General features: G+C 36.5%; 1 protein-coding gene across 14 annotated transcripts in view; it reads right to left on the reverse strand.

Moving 5' to 3' along the window:
* PARD3 (par-3 family cell polarity regulator) overlaps window positions 1-26931 on the reverse strand; it is a 741470-nt gene that overhangs the window by 591338 nt on the left and 123201 nt on the right. For 13 of the 14 annotated variants that reach the window (XM_043965636.1, XM_043965637.1, XM_043965630.1 and 10 more), the window contains exon 2: window positions 19875-19976. In XM_043965636.1, coding sequence (XP_043821571.1) covers window positions 19875-19976 — 102 coding nt within the window. Of the gene's footprint in view, window positions 1-19874; window positions 19977-20067; window positions 20072-26931 lie in introns of those variants that run through there. The other variant, XM_043965633.1, reaches the window with a different exon arrangement.

The following is a 26931-nucleotide window of genomic DNA, read 5'->3' on the forward strand; positions in this document are numbered from 1 at the left end:
AAAAAAGATATATGCCAGCACATTTTGAGTAATATTAAGGAACTCTCTAGCATAAGAAGAACACATGTACTTCACTGTTCACCACATTAACTGTCAATTAATTCACCTCTCATTGGACAGGTCAGATTATGATGCCAATCAAAGAAACAAACAAAACCAACAAAAGACTGGTCCATCCTGTTAAGCACATAAAAGGTGAATGAAAGGTAGGCGAAGCTGAGTGAAATAGGGTATATCACCACAACTTGATGCTTATGGATTGTGGGCAACTACCTCAGGCTCAGAACAGCCTCTAGTATATTTCTTGACAAAAATGCCCACAATGTACAGGAAAGAACGAGAAGTCAGCATAATCATACTTTTGCTTTAAAATCCAAAGAACTTCTTCTCAGTATAGTGAGACTTTTCTCAGCTTCTGAGCTTTTCTTCAAGGAGTTAAAAACCCTTACAAAAGTCTATGTGGGAAAAAATGGAAAAAAAAAATTTATGGTCTATGTGAAAGCAATTTCATCAAGATGAAAAACCTCATAATAATTCAAAACCACAGAACAATTATAGAAATTTCTCTCAGATTTTTTCATAACTTATCTGTCCCTAAAAGGAAGACAGTTGGAAATACCATGTCCCTTAAAAAGAAAGCATTAGGGGGCAGCTAGGTGGCTCAGTGGATAAAACACCCGCCCTGGATTCAGGAGGACCTGAATTCAAATTTGACCTCAGACACTTGACACTTAATAGCCGTGTGACTCTGGGCAAGTCACTTAACTCTCATTGCCCTGCAAAAAAGAAAAAGGAAAAAGGAAAAAAGAAAGAAAGCATTAGTATCCTTCCTCCCCACTTCTACATACCATACCAGACCTGGACTTTCAGAATCCATGTTCCCAATCACTGGGCAAATTAATTCACTCACTAAATACATAATAAATGTCTTTTCATTCATATATTACTTTCCTTTATTTTGCCTCATGTCAGTTTCTGAGGTTATATAAGATTGTGTAATGAAGAAGAAAAAGACCAAATAAGAGAGAATTGGATGAGAGGGGGAGTCCCAGAAAACAATAGCATGCTTTGGCAACTAATCAAGCACTACCCAGTATGTAGAAGGCAAATTAAATTTAACAATCTTCTACACTATAACTTTCAAGAACTTTCTCAATTTTATACTAGGAAATCTGTAAGGAAATAAATGAATGTTTTAAATTCTAAATCTCACCTGTCTCCACTCAGATCTAACTCTGATGCCTCTTCTTGACATGGAGGTAACTCTAGATTCTCAAGAGCTAAACCAGCAGAACCCAATCTCTGATGGTTCCACCAAATGGGAAAGGCTTTGAATATGGACCTAGAAATGAACTGCATTTCTGCCCAATACTGGAGGAAAGACCTAGATAAATTCAGAGAGGTTCCTTGCCATAGTTTGGTGAACAGTTGATGAAATCGGGATGAAGGGGGTGTTACACACACTAAAAGACCATCACCTATGTCAGACATAGTGAGATTACTATATGTATTGGGTACTGATTGTGCCCACCACCAATGAAATAATAGATTATAATGGATAACTGTCCTGAGGATTTGAAGTTATATGTAAAGGCTAATGAGCAAAAAATAATAAATAAATGGTGCAGTTTTGTGCCCCCCAAACATAAAAACTACATGTGCTAAAATTAAGAAACATTATTTAACTGAGTGTAAAGAAACATAACTAAATATGAAAGTGGTTAAGTTATGATAAGACTCTTTAGAACTCTAAAGGCTGTATCAAAAGTTTTAGTGCAATTTTAAGCTTTAATAGCCTAAAATTGCACTGAGGAAAAAATGTATAAAGAAAAACAGCTATGATAAAGTACATTAGTGATAAAGTAAATGTGATAAGTTGACTAAATTCACAAACTTATTAATTATGCAAAACAGCATTTAGGGTGGTGAACCAAGTTTCTCAACCTGAGACTCCTTTCTTATCTTAACAACTGGATATATCTTAGTTAGAAAATATTTTAGAGTCACATGCCTTTTTTTTAAAGTGAGGCAATTGAGGTTAAGTGACTTGCCCAGGGTCACACAGCTAGTAAGTGTTAAGTGTCTGAGGTCGGATTTGAACTCAGGTACTCCTGACTCCAGGGCTGGTGCTCCATCCACTGCGCCACCTAGCTGCCCCTCACATGCCTTTTTAAAGACCAAACCTATGATTTTGTCCCAATAGAAATCTCCCATCATTGTTGTATATCAGCAACATGTCTACAACTTACCATCTTAGGACAATGAGAGGTTAGGTGATTTGCCCAAGATCACATTGCATGCCTCCATGTGTGTGTGTGTGTGTGTGTGTGTGTGTGTGTGTGTGTGTCTGTCTGTCTGTCTGTCTGTCTGTCTGTCTGTCTGTCTGTCTGTCTCTGAGGCTTACTCTTCCACTGCATCAAAAAATAAAAATAACACAAGTTTCTGTAATAAAACAGTGCAATCACAAAAGCAAAACTTCACTTTTGTCTAACTCTACTCCCACCCCACAAAATGGCTAAGACCTTAACAACTACCAGTCAAATTTAGTTAGTCTGGCCATTTATCATCAAATGATCAACATCCTTACACAATCCCATCTCTTCATAGAAGAACCAACCAGGACCCTGAAAATCACTAAAATACTCAGATGTTGACCACAATTTCCATCACTGCCTTATCCATGCTCAGCTTTTAGAGCGCAGAATAAACTATTTCCTGGGTTACAGTGTCACTAAGCACCTGATACTGTTAAACTGTATTCAACAAATACTTAATAAGTCCTTATTATACACACAGCATTGAGTTAGGGTGAAGTTAGGGTGAAGAAGACACAAAAATAAACCTTGCCCTACTGGAAGCATATATATATATATTTTTTTTTTAAGTTGCACATAAAACTGCATATTTTAAATTAGGTACTAGTGGTATCTTCACAGTGGTATTGACTCATCCCATTTTCTATCACCCTCACTCTGGAGAAGAAGTGCCACATCATTTTTTTGTTTTGGGGGGAGGGGCTTGGGTTGTTTTTTTTTTTTTGCAGGGCAATGAGGGTTAAGTGACTTGCCCAAGGTCACACAGCTAGTAAGTGTCAAGTATCTGAGATCGGATTTGAACTCAGGACCTCCTAAATCCAAGGCCAGTGCTTTATCCACTGTGCCACCTAGCTGCCCCGCCATGTCATTTTTATATGAATGTGCTGCCTTGTGCAAATTTACTAGCAAAATTAGCAAAATTTCGATTCCCTTTGGTGGTGTTTCAGCACACACACACACACACACACACACACACACACACACACACACAAAGGATAAAACTAAATCAGAACTATTCTCCAAAAGTTAAAATATGTGTCCTTAATTGGAAGAGTTGCTTGGCATTTGGTTAAACAGTATAATAACTTTAGTTTGAATTTGATGTTGGTAAATATACAGAAGTCAACAAAATCTGAAAAATATGTTAAAGAACAAACCTAGATAACGTGTTGCCATTCACAGTTCAACAAACAAACTAGTTTGCATTTGGTCATATTTATTTATTTATTAAACTGTAATAAATAAATGAATAAATAGATAAATGAAAAAGTGAATGAATAAATAAATATGACCAAATGCAAACTAGTTAAAGAACACTTAACTAATTCAAATACTTGTTGATCCAAATGAGTGTTTGCTACTGTCTTGTTTGCAAACCACTTAGAGAATCCAGAGAAAATCCCTGAGTGGCAAATGTATTTTTGTGACTTGTTCACTTAAGTTGTTTTCCTGTTAAATCTAGGGAGAGAGAGAAAATTCCTTTTGTTGCTCTCTACATAGTTGCCAAACTGTTCTTGCCAAAGACAAAATGTTATTCATAGCCAAGAGAAGTGTTTTCATAGTTATGAAAAATTCTGGTTATGAAATTAGTGGCTATCTTTTATTAAACTTTCTATTAACTTTACTGCTAGCTCTGCTAACATTGACTTTTTAAAGAGTGTTTATGCTCTCAGTTTTATTGATATGTTCTGATTTTACATTAAAAGCATTTAGAGATTGCCCCCCACTTTAGGAGAGGTCTCTTCCAAGTCTAGGGGTGTGCTGGTAGATGTTTAACAACAACCTGAGGAGGGGGGATATGTTTATTTTCTTTTATTCTGAACTTAAGAAATAAAACATTCATATCCGTAACATATGGTTTTTTTTCTTTTTTTCTTCTCCCCCCCAACATGGCTACCATCAAACACAAATATGTACATATATGTAAAATCACTCTATACATACTTCTATTTGTCAGTTCTTTCTCTGGATTATTTTTATATCTTTTTAAAGTACTTTTTTCTTTAAAAAGAAAAAAAAGAGAGAGAAAAAGAAAACTCCCCACCTACACCCACTCCTGAGCTGCAATTTTCCAAAGTCTCTTTTACTTTTTGTATCTTTATGGATGTGTGTATGTTGTATGTGTGCATGTTCAGATTTAACACAACATTCCCAAAGGTGAAATCAACTCTGGATATATTATGTTACCATCCATCATATTTTTCTTTATTTTGTTGTTGTCAATTACCCCTCCCGTCCCTTCTCCTGACACCTGTTAGAGATCAGGGCAATGGGTGATATGATGCTTTTTAAAAATTGAATATGTCTTCAGGACATATTTTTAAGATTAATCTGTATTAACACACCAAAAAGGGGGAGAAAAAAGTTGCCTGCAAAAGATACACAGTCAGCCAAATCAAATTCTCCAAATGGTTATACATATATGTGTTTATGTATATGTGTGTGTATAAAATTCCACATCATAAAATCATTTCCTCTCTATTATAATCAGTCCTCTAGAATCATGATAATCCTATGAGGTATTACATGACTATTATTCCCATTTTACAGATGTAGAAAATGAGGCCAACAGAGGTTAAGTGACTTGTCACAGTTATTGCCAGAGGCAGAATTTGAACTCAGATCTTCTTGTCTCCAAGAGTCCAGTCCCCTGTCCACTAAACCACCTAAGACTAGCAATCTTAGACATAACATTGGTCTTACAATTGACTTTTATATACAAACAGCTGTTTACTATTTTCTCTGCTGCCACCCTAATGTTGAACAAACTAGCATTCTGTTCACACTACCAAAGTCCAGAGGCCAAAAAAACCAATTTCCCATGGAAATAATGTTATAAAAGCTAGTAGTAAAGTGTTTAACCAGGAGTAATACTAAGTTTCAGGCATAAAATAGGTTAAATTTCCTAGGCAGGTATTTGAAACCTGTCACCATTTTTAACATCTGGAGGAACATGCTCTAATAAACAGAATTGAATGAAGAACCTTTGGAAAACAATCTCTTCCTAGAGCTCACATAACACTTGGAAACTCTTTTATGCAGTATGCATCATTTTTTAGTATTATAATTATTTGACATATCATGAATTAAAGAACCTGATCTTATCTAATTTACCTTCCCTCGGTCTGCTATAACTTAATAAATATTTGTTTAGCTGAATTAATCTGGATTTTGCTTGTACTCCTAGAATAACAGAATTTTAAAGCTAAAAGGGTCCTCAAAAATCATTCAGTAAAACTCTATTTGTAAATAAGGAAACTGAACTTCAAAGAGACTCAATGACTGATCTGTGGCCATACTTTTTTAAATTTGGAAAATTGACAAGGCACATTAAATTATCTAATTAGTTTTTATGCCTCCTAACTTTCATTAATGCGTTATCTCAGAACCTAATTCCAAAAAATTAAATTGAAATGCAGTCTTTGGAAAATTGAAAGAACTATATTCTACTTATTTATTTAGTAAATGGAACTTCTTTATGTAGGTCTGTAAGCCACATTTTTAAATTAATAAAAATCCAAATTCTTAGATTCAGTTAGATCATACTCTCTGCCTGGACTGACTTGAGATGGTAAAATGATTATTTTGTATACTCAGAATTACCTAATTTTTTATATTAAATCTATTTATACTAAATTATATACTGTTTTATACCAAATAAAATATGTATTCCATATAAGAAAAAAAGAAAAAGTTATATTTGAAACTACAACACCTACTATGTACAATTTGCTTTCTTAAGAAAATATAATTCAGCCTCTGGATTTCAAAGCTATTTTATTTTTCTATGCTTCTTTCTGGATTTCTGGTCTCTGAATTTTTAAAAAATATCCATTGATGACCCTCTTTTCTTCCCCTTTTTGCTGCCTCATCCCAATTCCCTCTCCCCACATAAGGGAAGACAGAGGGGAAAAGAAAAAAGGGAAAAAAGAAGAATGTATTCCTTGTTCTACAACTTGAGTTCATCACTTCTCTAACAAGAGATGGGTACATGTTTCACCTGTAAGTATTCTGGGAACTGTGGTTGGTCATTGCATTGATTGATGTTCTTAAGTCTTTCAAAGTGGTTGGGGGTTTTTTTATGTCACAGAATAAATCATTCTCCTAGTTCTGCATCAGTTCATTAAAATCTTCCCAGGTTTCTCAGAAACCATTTCTTTAATCATTTTATTGTTGTTGTTGCTGCTGCTGTAATAATATTCCATTACATTCATATGCCCTTCTTTGTTTACATTCTCCAGTAGATGGACTTGCCTTCAAGTTTCCAGCTTGGAACTACTATGAAAAGAGCTGCTAGAAATGTTTTCTATACACATGGATTCTATTCCTCTTCTATAAGCCTCATAGAGGTATCACTGGGTCAAAGGATGTACCCAGTTTAATGACTTTTTGTGGATAGTTTCATATTGCTTTCCAGAATGACTGGACCACCAGTTCTCAGCTCCACCAAGAGTGGATCTCTGTGCTTGTTTACCAACAGACATCCCAATTATTACTGTCCCCCCCCCTTTTTTGTCACTACCTCCCCCAATCTGATGGGTATAAACTAAAACCTGAGTGTTGAAATTGCCTCTTTGATTTAAAAAAAAAAAAAAAGAAGAAGACTAGAAAGCTCAGTGTTGCTTTAATTAGCTTTTTGTTAGTTGGAGCATTTTCTCATTTCACTGTTGACAGCTTAGCTGTCTTCCTTTGAAAGCTGCTTTTTCATATTCTTTGATGTTTTATCTACTGGAGATTGCCTCTTGTTCTTGTAAATTTGAATCAGTTCCTGGACATTAGATCTTGCTACAACTTTTCTGAGACCCAAACTACAACTTAGTTACAAGCTTGCTACATTTTTTCCAGCTACATGTTGCCATTCTATTTTAACTCCATTATTTAGTTTGTGCAAAAAAAATTTAATTATATGTTTTCTTTATATTTATATTTATATTATATTTAGACTAAGATGGACTGGTTATTGTCATTCTTTTTAAAAATCCTACATGTTCCTTTTTTTATTTGAAGTACCCATAATTTTAAAATTAGTTTTCTTTAAAATCAAATACTCCTGATATTTAGTACCCCTCCAAAGAATAGAGCATTCTTACTTTGGCTGTGTTTTTCTAAGCTTTTTAATCTCATACCTCTTCAAATTGATCTAAGTGATGGAAAACAATTCCAGAAGGTGTTTGACTTTTATTAACATATAATTTCCATGGTTCAAATGTATTTCTTAAAATGAAATATTTTGGCAAATCACTTCAGCTTTTAGGAGCTCAGTTTCCTCATGAATAAAATGAATGGCATGGCCCAGATCATCTGTAAATCTGATACAACTCTAATATTCTATGACATTTCCCCCATTTTTTATACAGGATTTATGTTGCCACATTAAAATTCAGCTTCACCAAGATTTCAGTATTCTTCCTATGGGATTCAAGGCACAAATTTCAATAACTGCCCTCCCACCCCAAGCAGATTTTATAGTGGCTTCTTTTGTCAAAATGAACTAGAAGTTGGCTCAAATGAACAACTTGGTATTAAATGTACACAAGAATACACAACAGAAAATATAGCTGAGATCTGTGTCTTCTCAAACTCTAACAAAATATTGCTTTTGAAGTATTTTTAAAATTTGGTGTGTGTGTATGTGAGAGTATTATAATTTAGAACATATCATGCTATCCTGTACTCATAATTATAAATGTATCTGGCTCCCTCTCACTATATTCCTTATATATTAAAAATAAAGATGTAATTTGGGCTGATGACTATAAACATTCATTCATTAAGTTCCTGTTCACACTTCTACTGTCAGCTAAAATATTTTGTTTCTTTGAATTGAGTTCCTCTTGTTCGATTATAGTGAGTATTCCTCAAACACAGGAGGAAAGATTTTCTAAATTCACCACTGTGAATTGCATTTAATAGCTAAGGCTGGCCAGCTTCCCCAGGCAGGTCAACAGTCAATATTTGTATAGAACGCAAAGGAAAACAAGAGTCCCAAGATAGACAAGTTTTGTCTTTTACAAATGGAAAGGTTTTTTTGGACTCCTCATTCTCCATCTTACAGCTCCCCAACCACATCCAATCAGTTGCCACTCAATTCTTCTTCCAGGACATCTCTCCCCTTCATCCACTTTCCTCTAATCACACCTCTATCATACTATCATTTCTGCTAGGACTATCCTAACAGCCTCCTGATTGCTTTGTCTCCAATCTGGCCTTCACCTAGCAGCCAAAATATTCTTCTTAATGGAGAGTCATTAACCATGACACTCAGCTTACTCAAAAAATTTCAGTAGCCTGCTATAAGACAAGCAGCATGGGATTTGAGGGAGAATGTTATACCTGACTGACATCAGGCCCTAAAGTCAAATCTGACCAGAATTTAGAAGCTGTATAACCCAGGACAGGAGACTTCATCTATGTGACCCATTCTCCTTATTTGCTTAGTAGAGAGCACCTACCTCAAAGGGCCAGTATAAGATTCCAATAAGATAATCATAGACAGTATTTCACAAGTTTTAAAACACTACATAATTGTCAAGTATTATTGCCATTATAATAAAATACAAGCTCCTCTCTGTGTGTTTGTATTCCCAGAGACCTACACAATTGCTGAATTGAACTGTAACAGAACCTTAATCAATGAATTTTCTAATAGCCCTTCCAAGTTTCTCATGAAATCCTCAAATATTTGGAATAAAAAGAGACCATATTCAAATATAATCACCTACCAAAAATCACCTCTTTTTGATGAAACTGAGGTCCTAAAACAAGGAAAAAATCACATAGAGCACAGAATACCCTCCATAGGCACTAAAATATGCATGGGGGGAATGCCGCACCCAAAAAAGGTGAGTGGAAAGGAATGACTTGCAATCCTATAATCAATCTGAAACATTCTAAAAATCACTTACGATCATGTGCTCTTTATTATTAAGCTATTTCATCTCCAGGTAACTGAAAAAAAAATTCTTTCCATTTTTTCTAGTGTCAGGAATATACATAGCCAGGCATTAATTAAGGGGATAAAGAGCCTTCAAAGGGATTAACTATGAGATTTGTGTCAAATGCAAGCTGTTCCATCTCTATGTCTGGAAATTTCAGCAGCAATTTGATCCCTTAACATAGCATAGTTTATGAATGTTTTATGAACTTCATTTCAATATCACTACAACAAATGAGCTCGAGTTTTCACAAACCCTGTCTCAGACAACAAGATGAGCTCCAAGTTCCCTTCTAGGAATTTCAGATTGCCTCTAAACCAAGTAGAAATCGATATATGGTCTCTCCTTTGCCCCCTCTACAAAATCTCCAACACAGGTCCTACAACTCCACCAAAAATACATATATTAATTGACAGGTATTGACAGCAGAAATCACCTTAGCTGTACTGGATATTATTACCTCATTTAGCATGGCCTAGCACATAAATAAATTATGAGGTGGGGGGGGGGGGGAAGGCTGAGTCTTAAGAAAAGTAGTCAGGTGGGAAAGAATTTTTTTCAAAAAAGCATGCTCCTCAGAAACATACGCAGCACCAGCAAATTATTCATGGATGCTGTACTGTTTTCTAAATAAAAACTAATTGTGAGTATGTTTGTGGAAGTACTAGAAAGCAAACAGGAGAGGGCAGTAACTTTACTGACATAGTAACCAGAGCATGATCACAGCCATAAATTACAAAAGTTTGAGGTCTGATGTGAATTCACAACAGAATCCAAATGAACTCTCTGCCCCAATGTGATAACAGTAAAAGAGTCTAAGATCAAACTGCCATAGTCCTTTGTGCCTCCATGATATTCCCTGGTTCCTGTAACCCTTTGTTGAGTTGATTATGTCTGACTCCACCTACCTGCCCACACTAAAGCCCCAACATTTGTTCTGTGAAAAAGTGCTCATCCAAGAAATCTATTCCTCTCCAAGTCTCTAATCTGCCCATGTTCCCCCTGACCAGCTAGATCTGGGAAGGAGAAATTCCCTCCTACTACATGTTAAGTAAACAGCTAAAACAAAAATTTCACTGCTCCATTTTCCTTACTGTGGGACCAAATCAATTTATTAGGCTCCCAATATTTTCAGTTATGATTTTCAACCACCTTGGTAACTGAGACATCCAAAGAGGTTTCTTGTTCTTGTCAAAATCAATGGAACAGTGGTAAAACTTAGCCAATGAAACATGGTGGATTCCATAGTCCCTGTTTAATACCAACAGATGACAGCAGTGCAATCTCCTATGTCTTCACTCACAGCTTGGTCTCTGCTCCAGTCAGAAGAATCAGTAAAATTAAACAGAAATAGACTTCTGGAATGTAAACACCAAAACAGAACATAAAATAGGAATGACTGGGGCAGCTAGGTGACGCAGTGGATAGAGCACCAGCCCTGGATTCAGGAGGACCTGAGTTCAAATCTGACCTCAGACACTTAACACTTGCTAGCTCTGTGACCCTGGGCAAGTCACTTAACCACAATTGCCTCCCTAAAACAAACAAACAAACAAATAAAATAGGAATGACTTTTAGTTCCTAGGTTTATTGAGATCCATAGATTTAGGGCTAGAGAGGCCTCATTACAGAAAAAAGCTAAGTATTCCCAGGAGAGGTTAAGTCACACAGGTAATAAATGACAAGAATACCTCAGTCCTCTGATTCCAAATCAATGGCTCCCTCCCACTGCCAATAAGTTACCTCTCTTCTTCTCAGGTTTAAGGGCATTCTAAAGGTCCCAATTTATTTTCCATCTCCTGTCTTTTACTCACCTCCTCAGATTCTTCATTGCTTCTCATCTATCTGACTTAGCTAAAGCTGGCTGAAGGGAAATGAAGGTGGGGGAGGGGGAAGGGTATGGGAGGGTTAAATTTGCTGCAATGCATACAGCAGGAGAAGGGTGAATTCTTAACAGGTAGAGAAAAATACTGTTGGGAATAAGAGACACCTTTGAAAAGACTTGGTATATTTTACTTTTCTTTCTTTCTTCTTTTCTTTTCTTCTAATGAGGGACAGGAAGAAAGTAATATATATAATCTAGTGGCCATGATATCTTCACTTGCCTGGATTAAGAGAGCTACAACAACGGAAATCAGAAGTGATACACCAGACTTACTGACAAGCCAGTGATATTTTCACAGAATTTCTGGATACTTTTAAGAAACCAAGCAAGGACAGGTTTGATTACTTTTTCAGCAAGGGATAGCCGAAGAAAGAAAGATAGACAGAGGAGACAAAGAGAGACTAAGGCAATGAGAAAGAGAAGGGGAGAGACAGAAGAAGAGGAGAAGGTAAAGGAGGAGAGAAGAAGAGAGAATCTGGTGCTAGAAAAGGATAACAAAGTAGAAAATATACACTAGTATGAAAAAACAAAAAACCTTCACACATACATCTTGGGACCAAATTTCCCTTAATCAAGTAAGAGGCTAAGTCTACTTGGTACTTGCAATACAACAATATAGGCAATTCTGAATAATTGGAATGTCAGAAGAATCAGTAGCCACATCTGCCCTCAAAAATGAACTCTTCACTCATAATATCAATCTTTACAATAAACTCAATGTCAAAATATTACTCTGTAAGCTTCATACTCACCACCTAAAATATATTGAATATGGATTTTATTGTATCTCAGAAATTCATGATGTACACATGTGTGATATTTTCCTCTTTTCCATGTTTAATCTGACTGAAGTTATAACTGTATTTGGTAAAGCTGAAGTGCTTACTATGAGCCAGTCTAAATACCCATGAGTAGGTGTGGGGCTTTTTTTTTCTTATGAGCAACTACCTAAATTCTTAGAAGTCCCCCCCAAAAAAATACTGCATATCATAACAAGACTAAAAAAAACACCACTGCCTTCCAAGAGCCATAGGTATAGATATCTCTAAATTAATTAAGTCACTACACCCCATTGGACTAATTTAATGCAAATGACAATATCAAAAATGCTTTTTTCCAGGAGAATATTCATTACAATCTAAAGAGTAATCCTCAAAAAGGCTACTTTGTCTATAGCAGGTAACTGAACAGGGTAGGAAGTGGTGAGCATCCATCTATTAAAATTTCTTCAAAATAAAGATATTAAAAATATGTGTGTGGACTTCAACCTACGTATGCACTTGTGTATCCACACTGGAGATCGCCCCTACGCATGCCCCTTTGATAGATGTACCAAGATATTTGCCCAGTCAACCACCTGAAGTCTCATATCCTGACACATGGAAAGCCAAAATGCAGCAAGTAAAAAGAAAAGGGAAGAAGGTGCTTTCACTGATAGGAATACGAGTGGAAATAAACATAGGTTCCCTTTGTTGTGACATTGATAGAAAAGAAATTTTCTAAATCAAATCCCATCCACATGGTTCTATAGGTTCACCTTATCCAAGAGAAATCACTGTCTTTGTCTCCTCCTCCACCTCTCAATTCTCTATTTCTGTGTCCCACTACTTCTGCAGTAATTCAGGCTCACTCTTCCTTCTACCTTCCCACCCCATATCTAATAAGTTGTCAAGTTTGGTGATCCTATTCCTACAAGCCCTTACATGGGTCCCTTTCTCTCCACTCATAAGGATACCACCCCAGCTTATGGCTTGATCTCCTCTCCACTGGACATTGCAACTGTGTCTTAATTGAGTTCCCTGCTTCTGGTCTCACCTTCCTTTCAATCCAGACTATGCCCTACACACAAAATGTCCTCCCTCCTTAACCTCAGCCTATCAGATTCCTTTCCTGATCTCCCTAGTTTTAACTCTCCCAAGCCCAAAAGATATTAGTGTTTGCTGTTTGTTCAAGTTATCTTGTAATTTAACTTCTGTGTTTACATGTTATTTCTCCGATGGATTGTGAACCCCTTAAGGGAACGGGGGTGTTTCCAAAATTTGCCTCTGTATGTAAAGAGTTATTGATGACAAACAATAAATGTGTGAGAAAACTTCTAAAACACTAACTGCTTCTTCAGACTTCAAGTAGCATAATTTGAAACTATTTTACCAGGGGTAAGGCCTCAAAAAAAATCACTCATTTTAAAAAGGTTATGTTTCCAAAGGGGGAAATGGTTTTGCTTATCAATTCATTAGAAAAAAAAAATCTTCCAAAGCTGTAACTCGGTTCTGTGAGGATCCTATTTTTAATATCACTGTCTGTTTCCTTCATAACACACCCCACACAGGAAGCTTTTCTTGCTTTTGGCTTGTTGTGGCATGAAAATAAATACAGAGCCAAACTCCTCACCAAATTGACCTACTTGCTGTTCCCCATACCCAACATTCCATCTCCCATTTTGATGCCTTTGTACATGTGGTCTGCCATGCCTGAAATGAATGCCCTTCTCTCATCTATTTCTTGGACTATGTGGCTTCCTTCAAGGCTCAGATCAAATGCAACCTCCTACACAAGCTTCATCCTGAACTCTCACCTGTGGGTGCCTTTCCCATCCCCAAAATAGCTAACATGCATTAGTTACATTGCATTTATTTTGTATTTACTTATCTGTGTCCATGTCAGGAGAATATCAGCTTCTCATAGACAGCACCTATCAGAATATCTGACACATAGCAGGCACTTACTAGATGCTGGTTGAATAATACGAGGAAAGGGAAGAAATTAAAGGGAATGGAAAATGAGCCCCACCATGATAAATCAAAGGTGTTGACAATGCTCACCTCAGAGCCCAGACTACAGTCATTAAACCTCCTTAGATATATGTTTCAGGGACATTGTGAAGACACTGGAACCCAAGCAGATGTTCTCAGAATTAACCATGTAGCTCAAATTGTTTCATTAGTGTACTTGCCACTGTGGAATATGGAACATATTTACAAGTTAGGCTCCAGGGAAATCTCAACTTTTGATCTTTTCACCTTGCACAGCACTAGTCTGAGAATCTGTCCATCTCCTAAAATCCTGTGGATTACCTCATGGGTATTATGTGAAACTGTCATTAAAAACCAAGCCCTTGATGAATTGAAGAAAACAAGTTTTTTATTAACTCAGGAGTAATGGTAGAACAACAAGGAAAAAAACATTCAATGCTGCCAGTGGAGAGATTAGTCTCAGAATATCTGGCATTACCACTTGGAAAATCAATATGAAAGCATGACAGCCAGAATAACTAGTGCATTCCTCATGTGCAAAAAAAACCAGGTAACCCAAAACCAACCAAACAAAATTTTTCTTAAGCCAGCTTTAAACAAAGCAGCTGGGGAAATGGGAGAATTCTGGAAAATACCCGTGTGAAAACAACACTTACTCATTTGTCTCTCGAATAATTAACATGGAAAGACAGTTTACTAGTTATGACATTTTTGATCATAACACATGCCCTAGAGATCTGTGTTTGGGAACTTCAAATTTGCTCCCTCCCCCCATGAAGATTTCAACAACAGAGGAAACAAGTCCATTGTGCTTTCAATCACACTAGGAGGCAGCATCCACCTTCAGCAAAAACAGGTTCCCACAGAGGCACCAGAGTCAGGTTCTAACAAGCTCCACTCCAACCTCAGTAACCTGAATTAGATCAGGAAATGGTATTGTATGTTGAGATTCTATAACCTGATATTCAAGGTTGTACAGTCTGTCTCAGACCTCAAGCTAGCCCATTTCTCACTCATAGGCTTCTTTCTCACTCACCTTCTGCTACAAACTAGAGCAGACATTCTCTGAAAACAGCTCTGTGCTCATGTTGGTTGTCTCTGCCTTCCATCCACACCTGTCCAAATCCTTCATGATAGACTTCAAATGTCACTTTCTGTATAAAGGGTTATCTAGGTAGAAATCATCTTACTGCCTCTGATATCCCAGAGGCCTTTAAAACCTCTCTCTATCATTTATTCGGGTAAAAAAAGGCACCAGATAAGCAATGAGAAGATCTGGATTTGCCATTTACTATCCCTGTGAGCATTAGTTTCCTCATCTGTAAAATGATAATAATATAATAATATTGTATTATCTTTAATTTGAGGAAGGAGTTTAATCGCCCAGATTTAGGCCTGAGAATTTACAGAAGTGATATCTGAGAAAATGAGACCAGAGAGAGCAAAATGGGAGGGGGGGGGGGCGGAGAATTTGCGCTTATAGTTTGCACAAAGTAGATACACTTGTTGTTGTTCAATCATTTTTCAGTTGTGCCCAACTCTTCATGACCCCATTTGAGGTTTTATTAGCATAGATACTGGAGTGGTTTGCCATTTCCTTCTCCAGGTAAACAACGTTAAATGATTTACCCAGGGTCACAAAGCTAGTAAGTGTCTGAGACTACATTTGAACTCAGGCCTTCCTGACTCCACTGTCTCATCACTAGAGTGAATAAATGACCTGCAGTTACCACAGGACTCTATATTAAGGAGTTATACAAATAGCAACATTTTGAAAAGCTAATAATATAGGTCCTTTCACTCTATTGAGTAAACTGATTACTCTGTCTTTTTTTTTATGTCAATTTCAAAAGTAATAAGCCCTAAAATTCACAGGAGTACAACATAGGCTCATAAGATTAAAAACTGGAAGGGAACTCAGTTGTCATCTCATCCAACTAGAGACAGGACAAGGTCACAAGTGGTTAAATAATTTCCCTGAGGTCACACAAGCAGTACAGCACAGGGCCTCTGACATTCCACTGTGATTTATCTAATACAGAAATAACAGGAAAAAGTTCTCTCTATAATGGCCAATTTATCTATTTCATTAGTACTTCTATAACCCAGTGTGAGAAAAAAAAAAAGATAATCGATTCAGGCAACTGCATAACCCTACCTCATAAAACTTGAGAACAAAGGGCTGGTTCTAGTACGAAAATACTCCTTAAATATTTCTCCTTTCCTTAAGTAAGATGAAATGTTTGCAATTAGTCTATGCTACAAGTCAATGAAACTGGATTTGAAAATGGAAATAAGAAGCAACTACTTAATATCAACAAATGTGTTGAATATTAACTAAAAGCCTAAAACTTCAGTTCAGTATTAAGTAAGATTTTCATCGACAGAAACTGTCTCCTTTCTTTGTAGTCCCCCCCCAATGCTTTGTACATAGTATGTGTTCAGTAAACATTAAGAGATCAATAAGTATCAAAGTAACAACCATAATATTCAGATACTTACTAAATGAAACCAAAAAAACTGTTCTCCTTTCTGGGCTCTATAATTAAAGAAGGCCATGAAAATACTGAATTAAATTCAAAGAACGGTCAAAGATTTTTATTTTAATAATAATTTTTATTTTAATAATAAGACCTTAGGAGAAAAGGACTAAAAACTGTCATTCTTTGCAGAGGGAAAGAATTCAAATACAATATATATGCACTTGCTTCCCACTTCTACTGTGGCAAAAGAAAAAAAGAGTCTAGAAAAAAATGTGTTGATGTAATCATCAATTCATTCATAAATAATCCAGCAACCAATTATCCAGTTTGACAGCCTGTACTACTATTGGATAATATGTTCCCTTCAATCATCCTGTTCTTCCTGTTATCACAGATGACCAGGAGACAGCTATAAATACAAGGAAGAAATTGCTAACTGGGAAGGTTGTTGAATACTGCATGTTTACCTGGAAGAAATGACCCAATCGTTTTAGTAGTGATATTTTAAAAATAAGAGTTGGATTTGTCTTACATGATCTAGAGAGAATCTCATTTGGAAGCAGATGGGATAGACTCCAAAACATATTCTATATTATCCTATCCCCAAATCCTATGATACTGGAATTTCTATTTCATTAAATTTAAAAAAAAAAAGGTTTTTTTAGTTGAATTTCTCAGGATCCCCAGGATGCAGGTATTCTTTTTCTACCACCTTATTGCTATGTATCTAAGAGTTACACAATTTATTTCAGTTACTTAGATAATGTCTAAAAGTTTTATAATAAAGTTAGTAAGAGTGTTCCATTCAAATGACAGGAGCCACAAAGTAGTTACATGTTTGAATACAGCACCATGTATCACATAGTTAAAGAATCTTAACACCAGAAAGACCAGAATTTAAGAAAACCTCAAAGGAAGAAGCTGCATCAATTGACATAGTGCATTGTTTTTATACTTAAGGCAAAGAAAATGGAGATGGTAGGATGAAAAATTATATTTCAAAATTAAATTTTGAATTTTTTTCATCAATGGATATGCCTAGTTCTTCTAGCATTAAAAGACTTGAAACAGGTAGAGGACTTTTTTTAATGTTTATGATATTTTGCGATTTCATTTCCTCAGTTATTGAATGTCAATTACATGTCTCAAATTTGCAGGACTATATAATGAGAAAAAGAGGTAATAGATGGGTCATATGTCAGTATGTGCTCTTCTCCCCAATATTGAAGGGCCAACAGGGACACTGTGTGGGTGCTCTGTGGAAGATTTATGGGAAAACAAACAATAAACACATAGGATGGAAAAGCATGGGTGAAGAGAACCCACATTACTGAGATAAATGATCTATTTAACTATTTCAGTACCACAGGACCTTATGTGGCTTAAAGTATCTCTGGTTTTGGATGTCTAATATGATCTCCATATTTTTATTGATCCATCCTTTATGAATCAGCTGCAGTAAAAAGAAGTGAGGGGGGGGCAGCTGGGTGGCGCAGTGGATAGAGCACCGGCCCTGGAGTCAGGAGTACCTGGGTTCAGGTCCGGCCTCGGACACTTAACACTTACTAGCTGTGTGACCCTGGGCAAGTCACTTGGCCCCAATTGCCTCACTAAAAAAAAAAAAAAAAAAAAGAAGAAGTGAGGGGTCTCCTGGCCCTGGCCCAATACTCAGTATATGAGAAGAATTTTTAAATAAAAAAAAAAGTAGTTGACTAAGCAACATTGTCTCAAGTGTGACCTTAGTATTTATACAGTCAGTGAATAATATCCAATCACATATATTCCATTTTAGAAGAGAGGGGGAGACTCTTGCTAGAATATATCTCCAAAACAATTTCACAATAATAAGGAAACATCAATTCTGACAATGTTTGTCAAATCCTATCCTGACAGGTATGAGTAAAGAAAATCTGCTAAGGATTGAAAAAAACTGAATTTTCATACTTATGCATTCTCTTATAAAAAAAAAGTGCTTTGATGATTTGGTAAATATCAATGCCCCAAAGCTTTCAAAAATGCCACGTGGCTAGCACGTTTATTTGCAGACTTGCCACCTAAAGCTTCAACAGACCAAGAATTTTTGCTGATGCATTCTGCCTCCTTTTCCTAGATTCAGAGGAAGTTTCATTTTAGCACCAGAGTCTCACCTGAGGATAGCAATAACTATTCAGTACTCATTCAAACATAAACCTCTGACTGAGTAAACAGTATTAGTGTTGGTGATAAATTTATCATCTTTCTGCCTCCTTTGCTCCTTTGCTGTGCTGCCTCACAATTTTATTTCAGTGACTCCATCCTCTATAAACCAGTATTATTCTGAGGAAAACATGCTATTATTACAGAAAAATATTTCCTAAGAAAGTTGATCTCTCTTATAAACATTAGGATGATTTCCATCTCCTCACAATAATATTCATTGTTTAATGTTTGTGCCTTAGAATTCTAGCCAAAATACAACATGAAAAGCTTGGGGCCTGCTTCCATTTCTAAATGCATTATCATCATCTTATCTGATGGTGAAGAAGAAGAATGTGAAGGCTTTGAAATCAGCCACTTCAATGCCCCACCCAAAACAAATTCTTAAAATTGTGGCTACTACTTCACATCCATCAACAAACACCATGAAATGAAAGAAAGAGTAGGCACAAACTGACAGCCTTGTCTGTGGATCCCTGTATTCTAATTGCAGAAAGTCATTGATTCAAACACTGAGCAGTGCCTTTAAAGCAGAGTGATATTGAGTTGTGTATTTAACTTAAAAAATAAGACCTACTCAGTGTAAGGCATTCTGGTGGATATGTAGATGAATAAGCCATGACTTCAGGGAGTTTACGCTCTCTCATAGATTATTTAAATGGTTCTAACAAGTTAAATCCGCTAACAAGAATAGAAAAATTACAGTAGTGTTCTGGAAATGAAGCAAACCATGCTAGAAAAGGCAATTTCAGCCTTTGATTCGCTAATTAAGTTTGCAGAAAGACAACCTTGGTTGCACTATTCAGAAGAGCAACCACACTTTATCTCCTTTAGGGGAAAAAAGCAGAAATCAAACTGATAAATGGCCTCTTTCTCAATAGTTAAGGGTCCAAGGCCATTGTTGAGAGCAGCATGCATTGGGGCCCTTGGTCTCACAATTTAAGCTACAATTACATCTTTCCACAATAACTATAAAAATAAGAACAACCATGAATCTGCAAACAGAATTTAAATTATTTTCAATATATTCTGTTGAAGAAGTCAGGAAAATGAACACTCTTAAGAAAATTGAAACTTTTTTAAAAAAGAGTAAATACAAGTTACAATACTTAGATAACTAATTCTCAAAAACCAGAAAAATTCAGCCATTCAGGTTGGTGCATTCTTGAAGCATCCTACAGGGTTTGTTTTACTGTTATTGATACAAATATCTCATGAAACTATGTATAACCACGATCTTATTCCATGTCTTCTCTGTGGCTAACACAAGAGTCAGTTTGCCATATTTTCTTTCGCTTTATACTCACTCTGTCTTTGTCATCAGCTACATCACAGAGGGTGTCATCAAGGTCAAGGATGCCACCATCACCATGCTCCAAACGATGAACCTTTATCCAATAATTTGGATCCTACATAAAAGAACACAAATAATTAATATCTTTGGGAAGACATGCTATAAACACCATTTAACAAATCAAATGTAATAAAAAAAATTCCTACTTTTAAAAAGGAAATGGGCTGTCATATTTTAAAATCACCGAATTTTCAAGCATCTCTATATCTATGAAATTCACTGCATTCCCCTTTATTCATTTATTCAGTAAATTCAGGAAAGTGGTGGAGAGTTTTCCGACTCCTCATTTGAATTGTTACCCCTTGTTAAGACTTTACTGAGGTGCTATCTTTCTCAGGGTAGTCTTAGATCTTCCTAAAACTTTCTCAGAGAACCTTTTGCTTGGCTGTCTCCTCTGCTTCCATAACTCCCTGCATACCTCAAAATAAACCACTAATACTTGCTTTGCTAGTGCTTCATTTTTGTCTTTTATGCCTAGCACCGAGCACAGGTTTTCTGTACACAGTAGGTGCTAAATAAATGTCTGTTTCATTTAAATGGTTCAGATGCATAAGACATATGCAAAATCTCAGAAAAAGGAAGTCATCTTCATTTTTCACTTTCAAAATACAAGCTTTTGGGGGCAGCTAGATGGCACAGTGGATAAAGCACCAGCCCTGGATTCAGAAGTACCCGAGTTCAAATCCGGCCTCAGACACTTGGCACTTACTAGCTGTGTGACCCTGGGCAAGTCACTTAACCCCCATTGCCCCACAAAAAAACAAACAAAATACAAGCTTTCCATGCTATGAAATATTCTTCTACAAATTAATATCAATAAAAGCACATCTGCCGTAATTACAAAATAAATACTCCTTGCATTTAAAACAAGGTGCTATTTGGTTTGAGATTTATTTGTAAGGTTAGGACAGGGCAGGGGGAAGGAGATAAAGTACACAAAATCAAGGGAAAGGGATTACAGTTCTTTTGTCATCAAATGTTCCTAGCATTTTTCTATCCTTTTAATAATTATCATTAAAAAACCACAAGAATCATGACAAGAGTCATCCACGGCTAGGTTTATACTCCAGGCAGAAAGACAGAAAGATTCCATATAGAGAAAAAAATTAACTGCAAGCAACTTTGTGGCAGTACAGAACTGGAAACAATGACATATAATTGGGAAATGACTAAATAAATCATGGCGCATCCATATGCAGAATTTTACTGCACCATAAAAAAAAATATGAATAATTCATGGAATCATGAGAAGACTTACAGGAACTCATACAGAACTAGGAAAACAGTGTACCCAATGACTTCAGCAATGTATATGGGAAAACAAAACAAGAATACAACTGTGCGCTGTGAAACAGCAATGATCAAGCTGGTCCTAGAGACAAACTGACAAAATCTCCTCCTTCCCCTCTTTTCAGGTAGCAGACAAGTGTGGAATATTGCCTATACCCTCAGATGCTTCTTACATGTTCATTAATTTTGCTGACTTGCTGTTTTCCTTTTTTATATATTTTGTTACTACAAAATTTGTCAGTAAAAATAAGATTTTTAAAATATAGAATAAAACACAAGGCTTGCTTCTGTATCCCTGAATTAAATTTAATGCTAGTAGGCAAATCTGCTGTGTAGACACCCTACAGTCCCCTGCCCATAACTGGGTATTTTTGACAATGGCTGTCCAGACACACGTTTTCCATTTTAGTTTGTGCTTCAATACTCCTCAAAAAACAATAAACAATGAAAGATGTAGGTGTCTTTCAGTAATGGACACAATTCACTCTTGGTAAAAGCAACATCTAAGTGTAAGTCATCATCTAAAATATGCACAGAGTAACATGAATATTTGATTGGCAGTTTTGTTCAGTGTTCACTGCATTCCTAGAATCAATGTAACTTTTCTGGAAACCTATTAGTTTCCAAGTAGTCCAAGGAATCAGCTTCTGTCCACATAATGGTTACAGACTGATACAGATTATCCATGTCTAGCATTCCAATGACATTGAGTGGGTCATCAATTATGCCAGATGGATCTAGAATGCAACCACATGCTTAACATCTCTCCTTTTTTGACAGCCACTAAGGAAGATCCATGAGGGTACCCAGGAACAACTTATTTCATAAAGGCAGGAAAGACTAGAGATTATCTATAAACAGGCTGGACACTATCACTTTCCAGAAGTCTTTCCCCCATGCCATGTCCAAAAACGCCAAGCTCCAGAATGAGGTCAGATGTCTAGATCCTATTCTATTTTATTCTGGATCTGAACTTCATTGTTCTTTCAAATTACTTTCACCCAAGTGGAAGTTGGCCAACACAACAATTCTAAGTTATTTTATTCCTCTCAGGACCTGTCACTCTCCTATTAGTGGAATGCCAACATTGTACCATTTGCATTTCATTTTAGAGCACTCTTTGCTTTCACGGAGATCATCTCCAAGGAAATACCAGGCAATAATGAGAATATTTGTGTATGCAAGCCACTTTTACCCAAGAATCCAAATTGCTTTTTCCTGTTAATAATAATAAATGTTATTATTAGGTAGCTAGATGTGCAGTAGATAGAGTGTTGGACCTGTATTCAGATGCATATGAGTTTAAATCAAGCTCAAACATTTACTAGCAGTGTGTGACTCTAGGAAAGAACCTTAGCTTTTTCCTACTTTGGTAAAATAGAAATCACAATGGCCCTTAGCTCCCATGGTTGTTGTGATAATAAAACAAGATATTTGTAAAGTTCTTTGAAAATCTTAAAATAGCACATAAATACCAGCTATCATCATCATAATTATTTTTATTTGAATTATGCTTTTGCTTTCCATTATTCCAGAACTCATCCCCAATAGCACTCTGAGATTAAGAGGTAGTTCTGCCAAAGGGAATTTTTGCCATTGCTACTCATAGTAGCATTGATATACCTATTTTCTCCAAATGGCAGGAACTCAATTGTATAACATATGATAATAGAGATTCTGTAAAGTCTTTCCCCTGCTTTGATGTCTCCCTTCCACTCCACTTCCCACATGTACCCTTTGCTACTACAGGGCAGGTTCCATTTTTTTTTGTATCTGTGTATACTAGGGGGCACTTAGCACAGTGTTATACACCTTTAATAAAAATTGCTATCATAAGAATGATGATGATGATAACATCTGGCATTTATATATCAGTTTCTACAGTTTGCAAAGTTCTTTGCATCTTCTTAGACACTCACAACCACCCTGTGGTCTAAGTACTATTCCTATCCCCATTTGACAAATGAAAAAACTGAGGTGTAGAAAAGTTGAATGATTTGTCCAGGGTCACACAACTAGGTGAGCATGATGATTATAAAATATGAGACATAGTTTCTGGGTAACAATCGTATTTATTAATAGGCTGGCAGGTTATTAATAAAAGGATGGTCAATGGTAATCTCTCTCAGATCAGAAACCAAAATGGCAGTGGATTCACAGTTTATATACCCTTCTAACTGTAGGAGATCCATCACATAGCAATCAAATGTTTGGGGGCAGGTAGATGGTATAGTGGATAAAGCACAAGCCCTGGATTCAAGAGGACCTGTATCCAAATCTAGCCTCAAACACTTGACACTTACTAGCTGTATGACCCTGGACAAGTCACTCAAACCTCACTGCCCCACAAAAAAAATTTTTTTAATTGGTTAACAACAATCAAATCTAATTGGCTGACATGATTAGAAATGGGTAATATTAAAATGAAGCCTGGCCTAGCAGTGAGATCCTAGGCAAGTCACTTAAACCCAATTGCCTCACCAAAAAACAAACAAACAAACAAAAGAAGCCTGGGGATACAAGACTTAGGTAACTCAAATCTTGATCAAAAAAAAAAAAATCACAGAAAGAATGCAGACCCCACCCAAACTGACTGGAAAAAATAGTTTCTATCTAGTTTGGAGCAGGCTAAATCTCATTAGTAAAGTCCTTCAGAAAAAAACTGAAAGGGTTAGAAAGAAGGGAAGAACACTAGGTTCCTCCTCTCCCCACCCCAAGATATTAATTATAATTATTTCTCACAGTAGTGTAATGACTCTCAGTAACAGAGGTCCTGAGTTTCAATCCCAGTCATTTTACAAATTGTGAGTAAATTATAAACTCTTTGAGCCTCCATTTCTTCATCAGGGTAGTGAAGACAGTGAACTAGATAGCCTATAATGTCCTTCAAATCTATGAAGTGATGAACTATTGGATGCAGAATTTGAATTCAGGTTTCCTTGATTCCCAATCCAATTACTTTTCCACTATTTAACACCATCTCTCCTCATTGTTGACACTCAAGTATTTGTTGAATCAAGTTTAACTTTGTGGTCAGTCATAATTCACTTCAAATATTTAAAAAGTAACTAACTGGGGATGGCTAGGTGGCACAGTGGATAAAGCACCAGCCCTGGATTCAGGAGTACCTGAGTTCAAATCCGGCCTCAGACACTTGACACTTACTAGCAGTGTGACCCTGGGCAAGTCACTTAACCCCCATTACCCAACCAAAAAAAAAAAAGTAACTAACTGGGTCGCCTTGGGAAAGTCACTCTCTCATCCTAGTTTCCTTATACATAAAAAAGAGAAATCTGGCCTACATGATGGCTAAGGTCTCCCCAGGCTCTACCTATTTAAATATTTATAGAAGATCTCTGTTATACACAATCCTAATAACAATATTTCCCATACCAAAATCATCATTATGTAATGATAGGACTTCACTCTTTCTTCTTTGCCACCATCTTAGCTTTCCAATACTTGATTTTACAGTAAATACTCTATCAGTCATAAACCTGTATCTAATGATGATGGAAAGGATGCAAAGATAGAAGGATCCGGTAGCATCTTTCTTGAACTGTTTGGGAAAGTTGAGCTCCTGTGTTTTAGCCTGAGCTCTTTCAGAAATTAGCTGGTGAGATTCTAGACCAAGCACAGGCAGAATCATCAATATTGCACAGGGTGATGATCTCCAGGAAATAAACAGCATCAAAATAGGGCCTCTTTAAATATACTGCCCCATCTATGCCTAGCACACATGAACATAAGAAGAAGATTTCCATCTTACTGAGTAACACTGCTTCATGGAACACTGATCTCTCAAGAGAATATCTGTGGGCTTTCATAAACATAGCTCTCTTACAATGAACAAAGGACCTGCTTGTGTTTTACAAGAAAAGCCAAATATCTGATTATGGAAAACTGTTTTCGAGAAAGTTGGAAAATGCCTGTTGACACTCTAAAGGAGGAATGCTTCGAAAAGATTGAAATAGTAACAGCACAAAGATAGACCAAAAGACATTCCTGGGGGATTGCTATTGGCAAGTTGGGGAGAAAATTTCAATTCAACAATCTATTATTAACTGACAAAGAACTGTACTACTGCTAAGAATAAACACACACACACACAAACACACACACACACACACACACACACACACACTCTCTCTCTCTCTCTCTCCCTGCTTTCAAGGAGCTTACAGGTTTCAAAAAGCTGACCAAATGACCCAACTGAAATAATAATGGATTTGAAGTAAGAAGATTGGGGTTCAAATCCCAGCTCTGCTACTTACTACCTCTACGTGACCTAATACAAACCACTTTACATCCCGGAGCCCCAAGTTTCTCACTGATAAAACCAAGGGGCTGGGCTCAATAATCTCCAAATGCCTTTCCAACTCCACATCTCTAATCCCCTGTTATTTGGCATCATAATCTATGAAAGGCATCATAACGCAGTGAGTAGCAGTCCTCAGAGCTAGGAATAATATTGTTGTTGGTGATGTTGTTCGATCACTTCAGTCACGTCCCATTCTTTGTGATGCCATTTGGGATTGTTTTGGCAAAGATACTGGAGTGGTTTGCTATTTCCTTCTCCACAGCTAGGAATACCTGGGTTCAAAAGTCCCATCTTTGATACAAAAGGGTTGTTTGACCCTGAATTGCTAATAAGTTACTCACTTGCATTGGTAGAAAGAGTTTTCTCTTTCTATACCAATCACAGGTCGAATCCCTATAACTGTCCTTTAATTTTTTTAGGTCTGATTGATTTAGTAAAATGTATGCTCAGAATTGTGATTGCAAAAAATAAATAAATAAATGTTTCAAAAGTCCTAAAGAACTATTCATTTTAAAAGGCTAATTAAGACAACACACAGAATCACACATCAGAGTTGGAAGAAAACTCAGAGACCATCTATAAAATCTACAGCTAAACTAGGAATTCATTCTATGGAATACTCAACAGATAGTCATTTAGGTAACTCTGAAAGACATCTAGGGACGGAGAACATACCATCTCCTTAAAGCAATCCACTCTACTTTTCACATATAGGACACTGAGACAGAAAAATTTATTGAGTGACTAATAAAATTTTGTCTTTTTAAGTCATAAGCAAGTAAGCTTAAGTCATAAGCAGGTAACCTTACAACGTGAATACCCAGCTTATGTAAATCCCATTAGTGGCCTCAAGAGGGGTTACCTATGTTCACAGTCCAGCTCTTCTGCCCTCACATCAGTTCCCAAGTTCCCTGGTCAGACATGTAGACATGTCTCTGATTAGGGCAAAGGCCGGTAACTAAATCACTGCTCAACTCTGGAAGACCAAAAGAATGGCAGTTCTGCTGCACTCACAGGTGTGAAAATTGGAGAAATGTCTTGAGTTTGCTATTGAATGGGGGAGGCCCAGAATTGGGGCAAAAAGGTTCACTGAAGATTCTTAGAAGATGGACCTGCTCTCCTGGCAGGACTCTAAGCAAAGCTCTCTTGCCCAAAACGTTCTCCTAACCAGAAATTATTCACTTAGTCAAACTGGAACAATTTCATCAATTATTTAAATAAACAAATTCCTCTTTGGAAAATGAAAACATTCCTAGGAGGACACACTAAGTATGAATAAGTGATTTTCTTTCTAACACCCAGTTAAGACCAACTACAGTACGGAAAATGAGAAAAGAGAACTGGAGTTGCTACAGCAAAAAAGAAATACAAATGAACCAGAGTGCCCAGTGCTCTTAAA

This window comes from Dromiciops gliroides, chromosome 5 (genome assembly GCF_019393635.1).
Source record: "Dromiciops gliroides isolate mDroGli1 chromosome 5, mDroGli1.pri, whole genome shotgun sequence".
NCBI classification, from domain to species: domain Eukaryota; kingdom Metazoa; phylum Chordata; class Mammalia; order Microbiotheria; family Microbiotheriidae; genus Dromiciops; species Dromiciops gliroides.